Here is a 22962-nt window from a genome sequence, read left to right as displayed (position 1 = left end):
GATGAACCGCTGCTTCTTGACCTGTGGGCTTTGTTCAATCGTGGCTGTTTCCTGTCCTGTTGTACAGGTCTCATATCTGTATTTGTCTTCGCCTTGGACTTAACTTTGTTTGACCTGTCCGCTGAGTTTTTAGAAGACAAGTTTCAGTAAAACACTGGGATGCTTTGTTCACTGGAGATCAGTCTGAGTGAAACTCCAGCTACTTTTGGGATGACTTATCGCATGTCCGCTGATTCTTTCATTTCATTTGTGTCCCTGTGCTCCTTCCAATAGCTCTTGCTTCTGTGTAAAAACTCATTTTCTCTGTGAATTATTTTTCTTCATGGCCTAGAAATACGTTTGCATTCCCTCAAAATATTATTGCACCCCTTCACTGTCCCTACTACATTTTGCTTGTCCCATAGGAATTGTGGGAGCCAATTTTAGTCTGCTTTCTTACTGCGTTAAGAAAATGTTTTAGTTCTGACACTAAATAAAGTGAAATAATGAAACACAATTCAATGATGTTTTTAAAAGTCTGTTAATGTTTTTGAATTGTTCATCAAGCAGTTGATAGAAGATACAATGATTTATTAAAATAGTCTTGAATAAGCCATTTTCAAATACAAATGGTTTTAGCCTTGGCTAGCTTCCGGAGCGGTATTTCAGCAGCAGCTCTGAATGTAATTTCAGAACCAATGAAAATAGATGGTATTCCCCTCATTAGCACAAATTACTACAAGCCTCCAGTGACACGCGGCGGAGCGGCATAACCGTCCACCCACGCGCTGGCTAAACGGTGGTGTATCGAGCTGGACCAGGGCAGGAGCGGAAAGGAGAAGGCCCACTGGGGAAATCAGACAGGAAGGTGGGCTCATGAGTCGCTGAAGTCTCCGTCAAGGCCTGCCGTTTTTTGCGGTCTCGCCTTTGGTAGCGGAAGTTAAAGGGTGGTCGCAGCGCTACGGGGCCCCCCATCTCCTCAGAGGATGAAGAAAACGGATCAGCCCCCGGGGGCCGCTGTTGCTGGTTTACCAGATCTTCTGCAGACTCACTGGAAGATGAGGCGAGGGGGTTGGAGGAATTGGGGGGGTCAAACGGCACATGGTCAAATGGCACGGGGATAACGGGTGTGGGGTCAAACAGCTCTGGGTGAACAGCAGGGAGCAGCGTGGGGTCATAGGGGACAGGCAGAGGATCAGTCATCGGTTCGTCGATCAGACGGGGGGAGGTCGGGATCGCGGGGTCCCGGGGGAAGTCGTGACCTTGAGGATCCACTGGTCTGAAGATGTCCACGTTCTGTAGACGAAGAGAGGAGGTCACGCTAAAAGGGGTATTTGACAAAGTCACTCGCAGTGTTGTGCTGCAAAGCGAGCCTCAGTCATGGCATATTACATTACACACCACAGCTCTACAAAGGCGGGAGAAGACGACATAATTACAGCATAGAACCATCCAATTTGAAATCTCACACATCAGTTTAAACACACAAAAGCACAGCATACGTTTAAAGACACAACACTAGATATGACAGAATAATTATATAGCCAGTGGCAATCATTCAGAAAGTTAAGTTAGAATTTTAAAAGTTGCTTTCATAAATCCTGAAACAAAACAGCATAAAACATTCATCAAATCTTGCCGGGGCACTGGGCTATTATGTTTCTGACTGCAGTCCCACACAGTGAAGTGACTGGCACTTATAATACATATAATACATTTTGCTGAATTTCTCCACTCGACTGATTCACGTCCTTTAATCCATTTGAATGTTCTGTTTCTTTTTTTGGGTTGTACAATAACTGTTAAACCGCTCTGCTCCTCTTTTCCTATTTATTTAATTTTCTGTCAGAGAGACTCAAAATTATTTTATTTAGTAGTCTTTGTAGTCTGATAGTAGTCAGATTTCACATCAGGTCAGAGTATCCCCAGGAATCTGATTCACCATGTTGTTTCTTTTAAGAAAGAACATTCGGGCTCAGAAAGCTGGAGAAATATGTGAGCAACAAGCAGATGGAGGACGGAGTTTCAATTGTTTTACGTTCTCATCTCCATTTTTAATATATTGCTCGAATTGTTCTAACTGTGAGAAATAACTGTTGTTGTGTATTCATGTATTGGTCATAGTTCTGGCCATAATGCAACCAACAACAAGGCCAATGAGTAACCAATTCTTAGGTTTCTGATTTGATAAATATGTCTAACATCTTCCAGTACCTGCGCTTTGAACATCTCACAAGACACCTGGACATCAGGATTTACTTTCAAGTCTCCGTGCACAGATCCTGCGCAAAAACCTGCAGTCTGAGAGAAAAAGAAAGCGATGGAGCAGAGAATATTAACAACATAATGAATTAGGAAAGGAGGAGTGGTCTGTCAGGGCTTGTTTGAAAAATTATCAATAACTGAAGCCTTTCAGTGGTCAAAATAGAAAAATAAGTAATTTCATCAAGTGACACTTCCAGGAGCTGCTTCAGTGATAGAAGACCATATGTTGGCTGATGGATGTCCATTTAAGATTTCTGCACAACATGAATTTGTGTCACAACAGCGTCAGATTGTCAATACAGAAATAATTTTCTTTTATTAATAGAGCACCTCCGGGCAATGCTTTTTTGCTCTTTGAGGAAACATTTCTACGTGTCCAAATATGTGTAGTCTGTTATTTATACTTATTTTTCCAGTGCTGAGTACCTCTGTGTCAGACTCGAGTGTCAGCCGCTGGCAGGTGCCTCTTTCTGTCACTCCCTCTGGACACTCTTGGACAATATACTCCACAAAGCTGGCCTTCACAGGTGCCACCTGAAATATATCAAATAACACGGTAACACGAGTGAAATTATACAAGTAAACAAATGGTATTTGTGCAGTAAAGGCACTCATCTGACACACAGAGGCCCAAAGGTGCGCTGTGGCATCAGATATTTGTGTCATCTCACAAATGTAACACATATTGTTGTGTAATGATATTTATTTTGTCCAATCAGTGTTAACAATTATGTCTCCGTCCATACCTGCGCTGCAGCTCTAGTGATCTTCTTCACTCCGAGCCCAGCACCCACGGGTGACTGTCTCCTGTAGGACGCCAGAGTGACCTGAGCAGTAGTCACAGCCTGTGGGCTCTCCACTGGAAGCAGGGTGGGGCAGGTAGGACAGGTCTGCTGGAGCTTCTCTGGGGGATCTACATGGACCGGAGATGGAGGATATAATATAACATTTGTACTGAAGTAAAACAATAACTTATCTTGTGCAGAATATGTTGTGCAGAATAAAACCAGCAGTCAAGTGTTGAGTAGAAGCTGTTAGCAGGAAACATGTTGTTGAACCTCTTTCATATAATTCAGGTGTTTATTCTGATACAACACAATGACAGAAAATATTTACGACGTTGAGATTGCTCACAAATGTAGATATTTGCAGTGTGAGCAGGTAATCCTGTGTAGGCTCTCAAGGCTTTTGTGTAATATAAAAAGACATTTTTGAATAAAACTGAGTTTTGGGTAGTAGACATTATCTTATGACCAATATTGAGATCTGTTGTAGGGGAAAAAGCACAGGTGTTGTATCGTGTTTTGCCAATGTTACCTGGGACGAGAGTGCAGTCGTAGCTGTACAGGTAGGAGTATCCTTCTATAGTGTGGAGCATGGTGGTGTTACAGATGCCAGAGATTTGCTTAATTGAATGAAATAGAGAGAAATTCCAGTTATACCAATAAATGCCATTTCCCATGTGACATACCGATTAAAAGTGAGTTTAATTGTGTGTGTGCTCTTATGCTTCCATCTATTTGAGGAAAATACTTTATTACAAGGTTTAAGGCTACCAACGATCAGCTTAAGGGTTTACATATTTTTCTAAAAATTATCAAAATATTATGTAGGATACAAAGAAATGTGCTTGTATTAAAAGTTAAACCATGCATTCAAGTATTTTTGAGACATTGTGACAGTTGCTGTGTGAATCGGGGGCATTACGTCAGGAAGAGTCCTTACTACTACAGTGGAAGTACAAACATGTGTAAACATGTCTGTGTGCGTGTTTGTCCTACTGTTTCCATGAATGGTCTGACGTCACAGCGTTTCCATGGTTTCGGGCTGCGTATGTGACACTTGGTCTCCAGGACATCCAGGTCCATGTAATACACGTTGCCCGCTGGGCCCTGACAGGCACAATGCAAACACAAGTAAAGAGAGTGGAGGTACGAACAATACTGCGTGCTCAGAATTTCCAACAGTACTGTTACATGTTCATGTAATGGATGGAAGCATTGCACCCGTTAGTATTTCTTTGTGGCTCAAACGTACTTGGTAAATCCTCTGTGAAGTGCGTACATTGGTTCAGTCACATCTTTAAGGAACCGTTTAGGAGGAGCTCCATATAATTCCCCAGATTACTTTGGACAATATTGATTTAAGCAGTTTTACTGAAAACCAATTTCAACAATTTCGGCAGGTGTAAATGCAGCCTTTTCAGGTCATGAAGGTAAACTGCGCCTCTTAAAACCTGATGCATCCGGGTGCCGGGTTACGATGGCCTTCAGCAGCTGACAGCATGAAGTCATAAAGCCTGTTGTGCAAGGTCCGTCCCAACGGTCCTGGACCGAAATGACTTGGACCGTCATTAATGCCCACTTCTTTAGTCTTTAGGCCCTTTTTCGTGAGGCATGTAAGAGAGGGGCTTCTCATTTGGTAACATTTGGTACATTCATCATGAGCAACATGCAATGATGACTCTTTCACCACAAAGTGCAAACAAATATTTATGGTTGTTTTCATGGTTGTGTGGAATATAATTGCTGCCATTTTTCACGTCCTCGATGTAGAACGGAGGTTCCCAAACACCACAATAAGTCTTTGAAACGAAGAGTTTCATTTCATTATCAGTTCAAATCAGCACATTGTGATTGTGCAGGTCCTGATGAAAAGTGTGACTGTGCGCGGCCATCTGCGATAACGAAACACAAATTGTTTGAAATGGGACCCCGCTGACATCAAGATTGGCCACGGTTGGCTAAATTTATCAGTGGGGCGACTTTTTTTCTTTTTTTCAAAGGACTGTTTTGACATATCAGCCGCCACAGAAGGCAGAGCACCCTTTCCAACCATTTCCCCTTGTCAAACATCAACAAATCCCCCGCTGACAGAATATTACAACAACCCCAGGCAGCTTCTCCAACGGGGCTTTTCCCCCCCTCTTTCTGCACTGACCTGGGCATGCAGGTGGACGTTTGCAATGCGGTTGAGAGCAAACTTGTAGCCGTCGGTTCGATCCTCGTTGATGTAAGTGACAGCCAGACGAGACAGCTTCCCCACTGCGAGGTCATTACAGGGGATGGGAGCCAGTTCAACCGGCAACAGTGCGAAACCCTCGCCGTACGCACCCAGGAGGGGAACAGACAGGAGGGATAATAGGAGTAAAAGTGTGCAGGTGGATTTGTCCATGGTGGCAGGTGTTCCAGACAGCCGCTAAAGGACAGAACTGGTTTTAAAGGCAAGTTTGTTCTCTTGTGTTTGCGTTCGGGCCCCTGCAGTGACTTTTGGAATCGGAACAGGACGGAGATGTTGGAATGATGCCAAGGACAAAGTTTATTTGATGTCAGAGAGCTCGTACTTGTGAATGAACGTTCCTGTCATTCATTTACACTCTTTCCCTGCAGAAAAATAGACTTGTCAATCTTTAATAGATAAAAAGCTATTTTGATTGGGTGTTCTGTCTAGTCCGATCTGGGAATGCATGTAAGGCATTTAAGATGCCTAGTTGAAAGAAATAGTCCCCATTGTCATTAGAACTTGTCATATTGTTGGCGACGATTACAAGCCTCTCACCACAAGGGGGCACTATGAGTCTGGTGAGCTGTACTGGAGGGTAATCTGGCCAAACTGATGTTGCACCAGTCACAAGTAGGTTAATGATCCCCTGCTACCCAGTGAATTACTTGCTGCTGCATTAGAACCTCTTATTCTGGATTTTACTGAAACAAAAAAACAGGTTTCAGATTTAGCCTTAATTTGACTGAATTCATAACACTGTGTAAATAAGCAATTGTAATTATTTCTGCCGTTTCAAAACAATTCAGATGAATTTCGCATATGTGTGATGCATAGTATATATGTTGTTATATTGTTTTTAACCAGACTCAATTGCGTTTGTTATGGGTGGGGTTTGCACGAGCGGTAAGTTTGGTTCCATTGTCTGTAGCTCCAGGTGAAACATATACACACACACACACACACACACACACACACACACACACACACACACACACACACACACACACACACACACTATATCTCTATCAGCCTTATTCAGTAATTTGGGTTTTTACACAAATTTGAAGTGTGAAACTATCTTCATCAGTTCATAGCTCGGCTTCAGATACAGTATGTCAATGTCGGTTTGCCCGGTCCACCACTTTCATGTAGACAGAACTATTTGAAAATCTACCACATTCATTCTTATAACATTCTTTGTTGATTACCCTATTTTTCCTGTGGCAGATCAAACTTTTCACCAATACTTGATTATTAAACAAATACCTGCAAAAGGAACGATGAGCCTCGGCTGTAACCTACAAAACGTTATAGTATTTAAGTAACATTAAACGTTAAATTCAAGTGCAGTTTTTGAAAGCCTCTCTGCAGGATAGTCATTTAACCCATTTCAAATTCACTGAACCAGGTTCTGCTCTTAACAGAGGCCAGAGGAGGGAGAGACTCACTCAGCAGAACAAATTCTGCTAATAGAAGAAGAAAAAGAGCTGCATCAATGTTGTGTATTGTGTGTGTGTGTGTGTGTGTCTTTGTGCATGTGATTTCATACGAGAGGATGTGCACCAGTGTTTGTCTGTGTACACGTTTGACCGTGCAGAGCCATGACTGCAAGCGCCAACGTTACCGGCTGCTAGTTGTGTTGCAGCAGAAAGCAGAAGGAGTCTGTGGGGGAGAGATAAGACCGACGAGGCCGCTCCGAGGACTCGCTCCACCAGCACAACGCCAGACCCAAGTTAGACAAACCTCCTTTGATGCAAGCACAGAGTAATCTCCCCTCCTGCTCGCTGCAGAGAGATGCTACGGCGTAATGATACCCGGGGCCCAGATACGATGGGGCTGCCGCCTGCCCCTGGGGCTCCTGCTGTTCCTCATCATACGGGGATGGGACGGGGTGAGAAGAGGATAAAAAGCTTGGATTGAGTGTGATGTGGTCTATATATACATATATATATATATATATATATATATATATATATATATATATATATATATATATATATATATATATATATATATATATATATATATATATATATATGTTTTTTTTTAAGGGTTTCATTGTAGTTAAGACTTAACTGACACGGTTCTATAAAAGCTGGGTTTTTTTTGGGAAGTTCGTTAGTATTGTTTTTCGGTGGAGAACTTAGTTGGATCGTGGCTTGAATGTGGTTTCATAGATATTTATACTTTGCCAACATGAAATTGTTTCTGAGGAAAATACTGGCAGAAAAAAATTACCTGCCAGTGGGGGAGGAAGAGAATTGGTTATTTACTGCACGGCACCTTTAAGACCAAAATGAGCCAATTTTCTCCTCTTTCTCTTTCTAATCACATCGTACCCGTGTTTCTCAATCCCAGTGTTTACCTGTTGTCTTTTATCATTACTTTGTCCACACTCTCATAGATACAGGTGAATGAACAGAGCACAATTACAAGATAGCACTCAGTCTTTTAGATTTTGCAAATCATCCTCCTTATCTCCATCTTACATACTTTTATTCACACACACACACGCACACACACTCATGAATGCACGCTTACACTTACAGAATCTTTGTCTTCTCTTTTCTCGCTCTGTGTTCACTAGTTTTGCCTCTTTTTTTTTCTTATGCAAGATGCTGCTGGGATTTTTTCTTATCATATTGGTCACAGTCTGCGCAGAGAGGAAAAGACATTATAAAGCAGAGAGAACAGGAAGAGGGATAATTCTCATATTTAATTGGTTTCCAACTTTTTCTCCCCCGGAGGAGTTGGTTCCTACACTGTTGTGGCCAAAACACGGACATCCATGCTAAACCCATTACATTTCATGGTAATTGGTCAAGCTATGAGCTCACGCTGACATAGCTTTCCCAGTTGATTGACATTATCTGCAGCAGTGGTCACAAATCCCCGTCAACTCCCCAGGATAAAGTATTCAGCTCGTCTTACTGAAGCCAACGGACACCTGCACTGAAACAATTGACTCTTGAATTGTGAACAGCTGAGCCCACCAAGGATGCTTCCTAACAAAATGTGTTTCATTAGTATGAGGTTGAGCTTAACTAAACTTTGACGTATACTTCTTATACCCAATTAAATCCACAATCCGGATGGAAAACTTAATAGTTATGATTCTAAACAGATTTACCTGACTTAAAAGATAGCAAATCATTATTTCGATTTGAATATTAAAATCAGCACAGTCCTTAGGACCAGCAGCTACTTTCCTGTATTTCCCTATTTCACAATACAGGGTTTCTGTGTTTGATGACATTATTATATTACAAAATGTTTCCTTCACTTTCATTATCTTCTATTTGAATCTACTGGCATCAGCTTCTGTTGTCTGTGGATTAAAGAGTAAGGGACTTTTAGAGTGTATAATTTTCATTCAAGTTGGTTTATAGCCGACAATAGAACAGACATAGAAGATGTTAAGACGATTAATTTCAAAACTAGTCAATGTTAAGTTGAATATTCATGCTTGTTACATCAAATTTTTTGGTCACCACTAACTCAACAATGGACAAGTCTGCAAAAACCTGGATTATTTATCTTGCAATTGCGATATCGTTATCGTGGTTATTTCAATTGCATGTGTGTGAAAAAACACAAACTTGCATCACATTTGTATAATAAAGGCAGACTCGTTAGTCAACCACCCACCATTCCAACCCGCATAGTCTAACAATCCAATAAACATGTATAGTTAGGGCACATAGGGCTTGTGTCACCACTAAACACTGTTATCAGAGGAAATTGTGAAGTTCAGAATCATCCATTAGACTGGATTGTCTTACACGTTGGACTCTCTTCAGTGGTGTTATCAGAACATTTTGTGTTGTTCAGCAGTGCAATTCAGTCATACAGGAATGTAATCAAACAGCCCATATTTTAAGAAATAAGAGCGGGAACAGGAGACTTCAAAAAACAGAGGTAAAGATGGTAGGGGACACCGATGCGTTGCAGAGCCATTACAGTAAAGTAACGGTGGTAAAAGCACAGTCTCAGTCGCAGGGAGAAAGTCCTGTGGAGCACAGTCCTGTCAGGTTGTGTTATAGAGCCCGAGAACTGGGATGATGACGCACAGTGTGAGAGACCGGCTCAATCACTGAACGTGATTGAAATACCCTGTGTGCTGCTCCAAAGTAGTCTGGCCCTCGTGATGTACTGCCCACTCCTCATTTTACCTACTCGGCCAGCCCCAAAATGTTCCACGACCAGTCACCTGCTCCCCACCACCGGCTGGACGTCCTAACCAGCTATGCTGAAAAAATGAAATCATTATTTGGCAGTTTATTTGTGGCTGTTTCAAGTGCGCGCTCAAATGTGATAGGATGCGCGTGTTTACTTGTGTTTGAATTCCTGCGTGCAAGTGTTTGTCTGCCACTCTTTTCTGTGCTCATACGTGTGGTTAAGAAAGAAGAGGGTTAGGGAGAAGTCACAGAGTCAATGCGTAACCTCGTCTAACCGACTGGGTGTCAAACTTATGACGACTAAAACTTATTCAGCCCCGAAGCCTATTTATACACCCATACAAGCCTCTTTGATGTCGGCACTTAAAAGCACCACTAACTCACCCCGGAGGAAGAGCCTGGCACACAGAGGATGCTCTGCATGTCTCAGCCTGTGAGTGTGTGCAAGAATACGTGCATGCGTATGTGCGAGCATTTACGCGTGCATGTGCATGCTTGCCCTCCTTGTTTAGCGTCTTGACGAGTAACCATTTTTAAAGTTTGATATTTCTAGACTTTACACCTCTCCTCCCTTTTAGGTCCATCTGCTGCAACGTCTGAACGTCTGCAGTCTTTGTTTTGGGGTGAGATGTTTTATTAAGCTTTCACACAGTTAAATCCTGCCAGGATATTTTAGCAACTCCGTTAGGAAAAATAATTACACTTTAAGTCTAAAGCTGAACTGCGATTTGCCAGCCGGTTATAGTAGTTATACTGTACCTGTGTCTTTTCTAACAAGTCACTGATGTGATTGTCATTGTAATTCACAGAGTGCCTTAGTCTACTTGGCTAGGTGGCGTATCCATCACACCATTTCAATTATCTTTTGCTTTAACTTTCTTTGGAGAAATCTTTCAACCTTCCCACTACTCACCTTAGCCTCAGCCAAGTCTTTGAAAATCACTTAGCATTTTTTTTCTCTCTTTAATTTCCGTCAAAAACTGAATCTTTACTTCTGTTCTCATGCTGCTTTGTGTCTTGCAGCTACATACTGCTGAGCAGAAGCCAGTAAACTGTAGAAAATTGACATTTTCAATTTTAAAAATGCCAACTTTGATTGAATCTATACTAGGCTTCATCCAAGCATTGGACACATTTGCTATCATGGAGAGATTTCCTTTAAATAAATAATAAATATAAAACTAGAAGTGAATGTGCATTTCCATTTTTATGGAATAATCAGATTCTTTAAATTTTGTGATTGCATTTGGGGCCCCCCACATGTGGTACACATGGAACACCGTTTCACCTATTCTGGTCTTCAACGGGTGGTGGGAAGAGGAAAGGAACAATGCATTACCAAAATGTAGGGATTACACAATAAACGGCTTTGGAGTTTAAGGCCCTCCAACAACATCACCGACAGTGTTGTTGGAGAAGTGGAGTGTTGCAAATGTAGCCACATCCAACATGGAGCCCACATATGTGTGATTGCTTAAAAGTGAGGAGCTATACAATTTTAGGTCAGACAAAATTAAAAAATGTTGCTGGTTCTCTTGGACAAAGATACTCTACAATTATAGAGGGAACCAAGTTTAATATTTCTTACACATCTACGATAAAACAAAAACCTTCTCACCAGCAAGAACATAGCTCTGTCCACCTGCATTTTACCTTTCCTTCACTTCAACTGGCTGGTTAGGCGAAGATATAAATTCAGGTCCTGGCACCACTCACAGAAAGTCTGTCTGTCTGACTACCGCTCAATGCTCGGCTGCCTCCCCCCCTCCTTCCCTCCCTCCCTCTCCTGCTCCCCCTCTCTCCCTCGGATCACTGTTGCCTACAGCCAACGATGGGGAGGAAGTGTGAAAAGCTCAAGCAGAGAGAGCAACCCCAGGAGGTGCCAGCAAATGAATGACAGAAACAAGGAAAGTGTGTGCATGACTCATTGTGTGTTTGTGTACACACAGTTGTGAGAGAAGAATTAGGTGTGAGCACGTGAGATTGTATTGCATGCCATTCTACACTCTTTTGAACTGGTCTGATTCTCCTCTCTTAAATCGATATGACCATTAGCCTGACAGTGTTATAACGGCATTGACTATGGAAAACCTTGTTTTTGTCAAAACAGTGCTGCTATAATACAACAAATGTGACAACTTCCATCCAATGATTTCAGCTTGCTTACTCACACACGTATGCATGCAAGAAAACACAATCGCACACAAACACGCACCATAATCATTTCAAATATAGAAAACACTTCAATTTAAGTGCGGCGTTTGCACGAGGTACTTCACAAACAAACATGGGATCCATTTTAGGACGTGTGTGCACACCTGACATGATATCACTGAAGTGCTCAGGATGCACATGAGAAACATGCAGGAGACATGATGAGTTGCTCACTTCAACCCTGAAATCACAGATGTTTAAACTCGTAAATGCTGTAGGACAAGAAATGGAGAGAAGTGCTCTCTGCCAGTGTTGTTAAGCATTAATGGATAAAAAAAAAAGCCACCACCCACACACACACATATATGCAGACACTTCAGTGATTCCTGAGGGGAAAAGTTCTGCAGTTTCATCGACCCTGAAATGGGAAGCGGTTTGCGGTATTAAAAAGGAATATATCCATGTGCCAAGCAAGTAGAAGCAAAGAGTGTGTTGGTCAGGAGGAAGCGAGCAGAAGCAATAGTCCTTCAGGCAAAGCGGGTTCCTGTAATCCTAATCAACTCTGCCATGTAACATGATTCTGGTGCACAGACGAACATCCCTTTGGCTTATGCAAAACAAGGAGGAAGAAGCGAGTTGACTATTACAGAAAGAGAAAACGTATATAACATAATAGCAATATACAAAAGGCCAACCAAAAGACTTAATGTATGACAGCGAGTACCTCACATAACCAATATGCTTTTTTACATCACAGGGAGTTCATAAACATGCCAGCCATATTATATGGTTTATTACCATAAAAGTAATATTTTGTCCTGGATAATCCAGTGATAAGATATTGACATACATTGATAAATCATAAGAGTATCAGAAGTCAGTATCTTTTTCACTCATGGATGTTTCCTTTGACCCTAATAGTTACATATAAGATACAGTAGTATAGTATAGTGAATTTACATTTGTTAATTAAGTTAATTAAGTTTGGTCATCGTTTTCAAAAATCAATGCAGTGAATTTATGTACACAGCAAGTTCCAGAGGACCAGGTATTGACCTCCAATAAAACATATTCCAGCACACTGAAATAAGACTTTAATTTATTCCAATTATCCCCAAAGGAAGCACTTTGTACCGTCGCGGTGTGACAACAGAAGAAATGGTTCTGGTACACGATTTAAAGCATTTTTAATGAGCTACAGTCATTGTGTTTCTGCATGTATAATTCTAGTGAATAATGCCATTGAACTGTGTGGTTACCTCCCACTGGTTCCCACTGTAGCCAGTCCCTTTGCTTTCACATCTGGCTAGAGCTTTGAAGTGTTCAGACGGCAGGTGTGCCATCCACATACCGCACCAATACACACACACACGGAGAGAGTGAGACATAGACCTCTGTTGGCAGGTACAAAGAAAAGATGCATTGTCGTTTTGGTGTTCAGGGATTGTTTTTGATAAAGCATAATCACATTCACACATCTAAGCTTACTGAGGCTTTAATGAGCAGAACAAAACAAGCTTAAAAACCACATGGATGTCAAAAGCGAGTCATCTGGGGAGAGCGTTGACGACGTCAACGCTCTCCCCAGATGACTCGCTAAAGTCTTACTACTCACGAGAGAAAGACCTGATCCAACACAATTTCCCCTCCCAGTAGCCCGTCACCATTGTATTTCCCATGAAAGGACGGATTCACACACACGTGTGAGTACTTCCACACGTTCAAAAAGTGCCTTGAAAATATGTGCAAGTGAGCAAAAGCCACAGTAGAATAAGTCATAAGATATCAAAAAAAGTAATTGTCAGCTGTCACTGTTCCAGACATCAGCTTGCATGTCAAGTTTTGGAGGTTGCAATGTGCCAAAAAGTTTGACAAAACTACTCGGTTATTTTATTCTTCTCAGGGCACTTGTATGAGATCTCAAAAAACAATTTCTCAAGGGTATATGTCAGTTTTTCTATCGGCGTATGTTGTTTTTTTATGTCCCCGGTTCCTCTTCCATTGCAGGAACAGAGAAAAGCCAAACAACATAGCAGATAGTCTTTTAAAAACAACAAATGTGGGAGAAGTACTCAAATCCTTTACTTTACTAAACAGACAATACAACACTTATAGAACTCTGATCGAGTAAATTGGTATCAAAGCATCAAAAGTAAAGGTACTTATTGCAGAGAATCTAATCCTGTGACTGAAATATTATCACATAAGTAGATAAGTGATAATACTGAAGCATCTGTATCCTATGAAAAGCATTTTACTTTGTTGCTTAGCAAGTTTAAACCATTTTGATGAAGACAAGTGCCAGTGGCTTTAGGAAGTTTTTGGCAACCACAATTAGCACCACAGTCGAGTTAAAGGCTCCGGTTTTTACAATCAATTACATACATTCAATCAATATGAAGCCTACTGTTTGCAGATTAAACATAATCTATACAAGAACAAAAGTAATCCACTGACATAGATTGGTTTTCGTTTGTGTTCTTCGCCGACTCCAATCACTTGAGAGCCCTGTGGTCCGTCCCTCAGCAGAATTATCCTCCCAGCGAGGGAAGTCATTGGCCTTTCGAGGCATTCCTGACTTCCCCCATGGACAAAAAAACCCTTTTGCTTATGTGGGCCGAGGGTGTCTGGCCTCCTCCCTGACCTTGCAGCAGCACAGCGCCGGAGCCCCTTCCAGAGACACCCGCCTGGACAGTAAATGGCAGGTTGAAATTTGGGCTGTGAAGTACAGCCTCACAGTGGGGGTTTGTCAGATGCCTCTTCCTGCTCTTCTCCCCAAATAAACGCGCTCTGAAATTGGTGCGTCAGATCAGTTAATTGGGCTGCTTCTACTGAAAAGTGATGTGCCCGCCTGCCAAACCCAGAGATGCCTTCAGCTGAGTTTTGCCGGTTGGTCTCTCACAGGCTGGAAATTAGCTGTAAGATGCTTGGCAGCTTCATGGAGCCTGACGGCGGCCTTCGCAGAAATGAAGAGTACTGTTTGCATTTCCCTCTTTAATTTAGTCCTCACGTCTTGGCATTGGATATGCATGAAAGTCTGACTGGGCACTCACCTTGCGGAAGGCGATGCACTACCTAATCCCACAGGTCAATTTTCATCTCAACGTCATCCGTCAGCACAGGAGCCAACCTTTCAAGGGATTCCCTCCAGCGTCTGTTTGATGGGAGTTGAGTTCTCCATTTTGATATCATCGCCAACGAGATTTGTTCTTTCTGGCATTTTGGCCGAACGGACCTGAAAGAGGAATGATGGGCTGGAACTGTGTTGAGCGAGAAAAAAGCTGAGTGCATTAGATCCTTTGAAACCAATTCAGAGGATCTGGATACAATATTAACAGCTTGGTTTGTATTAAAACTGACTCTGTGAGCTGTGACACACTATGACAATTTAAAAAGATCAGCTACATCAATATCATTACTTATTTGACCACCATTGTATGTTTGTTGGCCTCTCTGAGCTGTATTAAAGACACTACGGAAAATGGAAACACTCAAGTTCTGCTCAAGTCCCTTAAATATAAGTACAGTACTTGTAGATGAGTTTTATTATTATTTATAATCAATTTCTGAGTCTAACGACACACTTAGAAATAAGTCAAAATAAAGAAAGTGCTCGTAGAAACACTGAACCTGTTTTAGAAATAACATTGTTATTACATAATTATGTTTCTGCTGCGCTCTGTGTGCGTGCGTGCGTGCGTGTGTGTGTGCGTGTGTGTGTGTGTGTGTGTGTTAGGGCAACAGAGTAATTATCAGAAACAAGACCTTGATCTTATTGAGGTTTTTCCACACAGTGCGTGTGGGGTATATTTATATAAGTGAGTGTATGTGTGTTTCATACATTATTTTAAAAAAAAGCATAAAACTTGGCTAAAACGTCCCAGTCTACCGTGAAATGTAAACTACATTTCTGTGGATAACAACAGGGAAGTTTAATCTCTGTCTCCTCCGGTGACTTTTTGGTCACAGTTTACGTGTCACTTTTCCTGCAAAAGCAAATCATTCTGCATCATTTCTTTTCAAATTGGTGAATAATTGAGCGGAAGATATTTGAATGCTGAACAGTGGCAGCAGGAGTCCACTCCATTGAGCGGTGAGATTGATGCATCGAAAAAACAACAACAAACATTGCCTACAATCACTCATGAGGGGATGCTCCACCGACAACATCATTAGTGACTCTGTGCTGCCTGCTAAATCAAAGAGGTTTCCCGCCTTTGATAAGAGAGGCTGATGCCATGTTTTCTGGTCTGAATGACCATGAATTAAACATAAACATCAATTAAACAGAATGTGCAAAAATTTGAGAGCGCCACGGTTTTATGTGGCCATCATGAAAATTATAGAGCTGAAGCGCTGATTGAAGGCAAATGATAGACAGAGCAATGTTATCAAGCAAAATACAGCGTAGAATAAACTGTAGAAGACTGTCAAGCCTAAAGAAATTAGTTTAATCACCATAAAAAAAAACGTAGAAGGGTTTTCTGATCTGATGCAGTAGATCAATATGATTCTTTCTGTGCAAAACGGTCACAAATCATATAATAGACAAATACATTTTTCAGGGGAAAATTAAATAAAAAATAAAAGCCTTTCTTCTAGGGAGGGAAGTCTTTGGACATTACAAGCCTAACAAGGAACGAATAATCAGCACAACTTGCTTAACAACTCTGCTTAATCCTGCTTTTGTTTGGAGAACTATTTGCGATGAATTATATAATGATAGAAGTTTATTTGGTTGCATGGGCGTTGCCAAATGAAGCCATACTGATATCTGAACGAATAAAACCTTAATGTGTCTGAAGATAAGATGCAAAATGTCAGCCTGCCACGATGAAACTTTGATAACCTGCTGTTTGTCTGAGAAATGTGGAATCTGTTTAAAAACTCATCGTAATCTTCCTCTGCATAATGGGGCCGTTCATTGTTCGGAGCAGTATTCACACACTGACTCCTGGAAACTTGTTAACAATAAACACATTCGAATGCTTTGAGAACTGCATAGATGTCTGTGGGTGAATTATTAAATGTTTCACACTTTCTGAAAACTTGACCTTTTCAGAGCGCAGTGTGTTTTCTGTTTGGGGGACACAGACGATAGGTGTCTTAATCAGAATGGAGCATTTAGTCTGCGCCGCATATGACAGCTTCAGACAGTTTCTCATTACTGAGCTGGCATTTAGCATTTAGTCATTTTAACATTCAGCTCCTGTCGTGTATGCTGAATCACAGTCTGCGCCTTGCTGCTCCAAAACACACCCAAACACACACTACAGTGGGAAAACGTTTGATGTAACCGTAATAGACTGATGAAGAATGATCCAGAGAACTACACATAGTTATGAAGACAGGGTGACAAACTTCCTCTGCTTAGTTCATTCATTGTTTTGCTTCATTTGTTCAGTTAATTCATTGTATTAGAGACTTGTGTCTCTCAGTTTTAGTATTCATAAAATGCAAACTTGCTTCACATTCTTGCATTGAAACTGCAAAATAATTGAATCAGGTCACTAGAAAACTATAGAGCCGACTAACTAAAGTTGGCCGTTGTGTGGATGTCAAACAAACTCTTCAAAAGGAGAAATGGGCCATCACAAGACAATCAAACCCTTACTTCTCAAGTTCTCAAATACTTTGATTTAAAAGACTACAGAAATAAAATGATGCTTGGAGATGATGCTCGTTGTGGTCAATGCCAAAGCAAAACTCAATTATGATTTAATTTATTTTTAACAGTGAAAGATCTGTGAGATTAAATGCTCATCCGACAGGCTAAAATATTGTTCTATTATTATTTGAGGCTTTCCAAAGCTACCGTGTCAATAGAACGTGACAGGCAAATGCAGCGCGAGGGACACTTAGGACAAGAGCGTTATTCTCAGACCAGGGACTGAGAAGGTGCAGCCGAGCGGGTAGGTGAGGGTGATTGAGCTGATGAGGAGCGTGTGGCTGAGAGGTGCACTCAACAAGCTGACCCGGTGAGATGACACGTATCATATGGGAGCAGACCTATGACAAATACCTCATTTTTTTGCAAAATTAAGGGTTGATTAGTGCGATCTGGCATTTTTGGAGCTTGACCAGTAGGAATATTTGTAAAACGCACAATGTCTCCATTAATGTGCTATGAGTATATTAATATGATCTTAGAGGTTTACAAGACAAAAAGAAAATAATATAATCAAAAAACAGCTGATGAATGGACCTTGTAGCATGACTTTGTTTTCTCAACTGTCTCTATTAAGGGCAATAATGTACTCGGATAGCTTGTAGATTGTTCCATCTTCTGCAATGCCAAAACAAAATGATCAGCCAGCAATCTCTAAATATGTACCAATGAGATGGATTTACTCCCAATTCCACACCTGTGCTTTATCAGCTGTGTTAAATAAATGTGCAAATATCCAATCCACCGAGCTATTTCCTGTTGCGTAGTTGCTGATAACCCCTGCCCCTCTTGGTTGTAATCATTTCTGTCGTCTTGCCATGTAACAGGACTGTTAAACGGCTACCACATGCTACCTCTCCTGCACATCCGGCTGCTACAAAACACAGTATCAGGAAATGAACCCCTGGCGTACAGTGAATCCTTATCGCTGTGTTGCAGTCAGGATTATTTTGCTCAGTGTTGTGGAGGCACAAGCAGAGTGGGGACTTGGTGATCTAAAAAAAGCAAAACCTATCAAAAAGAGAAATAGTCCGCACACGTACTGGAGCTCTATATTACAGAATCGCACTCCAGTCCACCCAAGTTAACTGCAATAACAGATTCAGACCCAACCATTTATTTTGTTGGCATGGCCCAAAAAACTGGCACAAACACCGGCAGCATGGATTCGTGAGCCAAGAAAAGCTTTGGCCGTGGCAGCACATCAGGAACCACAGGTGACACCGAGACGTCCTGTTAATGCGCACATCAGCCACTCTTAGATGCCAAACACACACTGAATCAACTTGGGAGGCAAAACCGTTTGAATCCAATGTGCATAACATGCATAGAATAATTACTGTATTAGCTTCTCCGTGCACGTGTGCACTGTGTGTTGCACAGAGGGATTCTTGACTCCCAATAGATGTCATTATTTTCCACTTGCAAGCTCTCATCTCAGCATGAGTGCAGCGGTATTTTCATTATTCCATCTGTGTTATTTCGTGTGCGTGCTTGCGTACTTGGATGAGTCTGCGGGAGAAGAAGAATGGGGAGGGAGGGGTCTCTTTTGTGTGTGTCCTTGTGTGGGTGTGTGCGCCACAAAAACTCGTGTCGCCCAAAAAGTTACAGACACTTTCTGGTGAGCAAGACTTGAGACTTGCGGAAAATCAAATTTCCAACTAAACTTCATAGAATGAAGAAGCTATGGCGCATCAAGTGTCACAGCACCAAGGGAATCGGTTCAAGTCACCGGCACAAATACAATCTTTCATCTCGTTCAGGAGCGAGCTTTTGAATTAACTCTGTATGGGGGCGTGACTGTCTACCCGACAGTGGCAGGCACAGGGCTCGTGTGTTGGAGAGTGGGATGGGCTTCACCCCTGGAGAAGAGAAATGACACGATCAATTACATCAGCGAAAAGCTCGCCGAAGGTGTTAAAAGTGCTTTTTGTGAGTGCGGCATGAAGGCAGCCGGGCGTTGCCGTGCTGCTGTCGGCAACCACCGAGAGCGCGGTCCGATCAGCACCACGGACAGCACCGTGCTCAAGGCACCTTGACCTCAGGTCTCATCACTGAACATCATCCGATGTTGGACCTAATTAGTGCATGCGGACTGATTTCAGGGATATTAAAGGAATGAATCTCAGATGTAAAAATTTGAGCCCAACTGGGGCCGAATCGCTGCACCTTTAATTCAAATGAAGTCTGACAAGTGGAGGCCACTCAGGAGGTTGTCAGTTCTAATGTTAACAATGTGGCCAAGTAGAAGGACAGTAACAATGGCACAGTGAGAGGTACCTGATTCAAGCTGGGATTTGTTCACACTGAATTGTCAAAAGGAATTCAAATGTGTTGGATTTATATTGTGTATTAAATTCACATTTCAATCAAAATGTCTTCTTCTAGTACTATGCACTATAGAAACACTGTTTAGAAATGTATTTCTTGCTAGTTTGTACAGGTTTTCTATCTTTTGCATAAACTTGACCCCATTTAAAATATTTGAATTATAAAAACAATTTCTGCAGAGTTAACAAAGTATAATTTTAATAAAAGACATATTTAATCCACATAGAGAAATACCTTTCATGACTAATCACAACTAAAACCAGTTGTGACAATGTAGCTTATATTATCTCATCACATTTTCTAAAATATTCCTCAGCTCTAAGCATATATTAAAAAGAATTAGTATGACACTGATTGACAGGAAATTGATGTATGCATTAATCAATTAAATATTATCATGCATATTATTAGTTATTGGTGCTGGCTGAAACTCCATAAAAGAAGATTTAAGAACACATTGGTGACTGTAAAAACAACTCTTTTTAAATAGTCTCGACGGCCTCAATCAGGAAAAAATGATGTCTCAGATTACTGCCAACAGCATAGAAGAGATTGTGCTTGGAACTTTTTCCAATTCACTTCAAAAGTTCTTTGAAGCCTTTTATTGAGAGATGCAATGTTTCAAATATTTCAGAATCCTTTCCTTATTATCAAATTTTACTCTTTGTTAACAGAAAATCGAATTAGGTGCATTTCCTAGGTGACCAACTGCTACAGCTGTCCTTCCTGTCAACTTTTATTTCAATCTCTTGCACCTCAGGTGTAACAGTTTAATAGTTTGTGCAAGAAATCATTCCCGCTCTCCACTGTACAAATTAAATGAAATGTAACTCTCTAGTTTCATTTCGGTTCATGTCAAATCAAATTAATTAGGTTACCTTCTGTTTACAGCTTTATAATGTTCGTGTCAGTGTTTCGGTGCAGACCTTTTTGTACTAAAGAATGATGCAGTGAGTTGTTAAAATTTCTGTGAACAGCATCTCCAGCAGCAGATCTCTTTGAACAGTATTTCCCAGGGGTGCCGTATCTTGAATTGAGAGCAGACTTTCACAACCCTTTTCTCAATTAAGCTGTTACTCTACTTCACTTTTTATCTACATAAATAATTTGAAAACATAAATTTAGACGTAAGGAAACAGAAATTGTACAGATGGATGATGCCCTTTCACCATCAACCTTACTCTCTGCTCTGTTGCTCTCCTCTGTAGTTGGGAAAGCTGTGACTAATTTAATGCCGAATAACTTCCTGCAGCTTTGAGTGAGATGGAAAGAGAGGGAGACAGACAGACAAAGAGAGACTGGGAGGGCAGAGAGATGAAGACAGCAGTCAGTGGAGAGAAAGGTAGAAAGTGAGACAAAAGGGAGAGGCAGACAGAGACATTATAATGAGGACAGACCGAGCAGAATATTTAAACAGTGAAATACTTTTCACATTTCACATAATATTTCATTCTTACCGTCTGGTTTGAGATTCCACCCTGGGCGGACAGATTGACAGACTATTTTTCAACAGCGGTGCTTTGCCTCCCCGGCTACTGCAACAGTAAACCTCTCCCTTGATGACTGCCATAAATTCTCCGCAAATCCACATATATTTCTGTCGTACTTGTGGTGACAGATAATGATTTTTGCAGAGGTTAATGTGTTTGTCTATTTATCTATAGTGTATTAATCTAAGTAACATCATCAAATCCATGGAGTCATCATCACAATTGTGGTTCTTTGTGTTGATTCAATGGAATAAAGAGCAAATACATGTTTAGAAAGCAAAATAAGTTTTCTGAACTGAAAAAAAAACATAATCATTGATCTAAAAAGTTCAAATTGATTAAATAATACATTTGGTATGGTAATGACTACGGTTGGTCCGGCTATATCGGCCTTTTATAGCAGGTAATTACTGCACACATGCAGTTGACAGGGAAAAATAATAAAACCTGTGAAAAAAAACATCTTTCAGTGCATCTGCCTGACTCCACGTGAAGACACCACACCACAATCTGCCGCTTTGACTTAATTTAGAGTAAAAGACACACTGTTTGGTCCATATAGCGTAAATTCACAAATCTGTCACTTAAATCATCGCAGCAAAATGAAATAATTATCATGAAAAGCTGACTGCTGACCCTAATTCTACCTTAGAGGCCCCGATATCCCTCGGGTCTTCATTATTCAGAATAACTGTCTATATTACATATAATGCAGTGAATTGAGTGTTCCTACTTCCCCCACGGTCTTTGTGAGGAGTGGGTGCAGACCTTTATGAAAGTGTAATTATAAAGGCTTTTGAAGAGGTAGCCCCTCTGCAGCACAAAGGATGCACTTAAAAATACAGGCGCCATTTTAAAACCAGTCATCCTTATTCGTTCATAATTGTTATGAAAGTCAATTTAGTGGTTTCATGCTGAAATTCAAATTCTAAGTCAGGTTTAGGCCAGAAAGGCACTCATCGAGACTGAAGGAAACATCACGATTAGGCTGGTAGGATTACACACTGGGACACTCGTGTTGAGTGACATGTACACAAAACCAGTAGAATGCATTTCAAGTACGATTATTAAACCAAGTACCTTTGTATAAGTATTGTAAACAAAGCTCTCCATGGCACAGATGGTTGGTTATCTCCAACTGTAAATTAAGCCCGTATTTGCCTGAAAAAGTAAACTTTAAATCCTATGAAGCAACATCTCCTTACAATAAAGATTTTCAGACAAATATTTTGTCTTTTACTTAAATCTGTCTGTCACTTCTTTACATTTTGATAGATAAAAGTGCGTGCAAGAAGTGCATTACTCTTTATATTTGTTATAATACCGCCATTTAAAAAATATAATTTTTGACATTTAAAAGCTTATTGAAAAAAACACTCATATTTGAAGAAAAAGTGAACCCTTAAACCTCGTACAAGATGCCTGATTTACACATACACAAACGTATAAACCACATCATGTTCTACACCTAACTCATAATTGAACCTATTTTAATAGCAGTTTAACAGAGAATGACACCATGTAAGTGTGCTCCACTTGTTTGCAACCGTCACGGTTACGTCTCTGTACAGCGCCCATACCATGATTGCAGCTGATGCTGTCGTCACAACCTGCAGTGTTGTTGTGGCTGCGTGGCACAATCAGTTACCTTGGTCGGCTTGATGGCTGCATTTAGCATCGTTAAACATGAGTTGCAACGTTGAGAGCCCTTAAGAGGCAATCAAAATGACCCTAATCATTTAAAATGTCTGTTACTGTGGCTCAGTGCTGAAGAAAACAACAGGGGACCCACGCTGCCACAGTCAGTGTCTCTCCAGTCGTGCCCCCGGCTGGACTGAGATCTGTAGCCCGAGGTTTAAAATGAGGAGGAGGACTTTCCTTTTCAAGAGAAAAC

The 22962-nt window shown here is 41.1% G+C and overlaps 1 protein-coding gene across 1 annotated transcript; it reads right to left on the bottom strand.

Annotated features, from left to right (window-relative positions):
* Positions 1-502: 502 nt before the first annotated feature.
* LOC120824472 (fetuin-B) lies at positions 503-5496 on the bottom strand. Its single transcript, XM_040185362.2, has 7 exons — positions 5185-5496; positions 4026-4136; positions 3562-3649; positions 2991-3157; positions 2671-2778; positions 2194-2280; positions 503-1275 (listed from the first exon to the last, which is right to left on the bottom strand). Exons 1-7 carry the CDS (start codon positions 5416-5418, stop codon positions 772-774), a joined length of 1299 nt encoding a protein of 432 aa, XP_040041296.2. The 5' UTR covers positions 5419-5496; the 3' UTR covers positions 503-771.
* Between the last annotated feature and the right edge of the window lie 17466 nt (positions 5497-22962).

The sequence above is a fragment of the Gasterosteus aculeatus genome, chromosome 8, assembly GCF_964276395.1.
Source record: "Gasterosteus aculeatus chromosome 8, fGasAcu3.hap1.1, whole genome shotgun sequence".
NCBI lineage: Eukaryota > Metazoa > Chordata > Actinopteri > Perciformes > Gasterosteidae > Gasterosteus > Gasterosteus aculeatus.
This window is presented reverse-complemented; position numbering and strand designations above follow the sequence as displayed.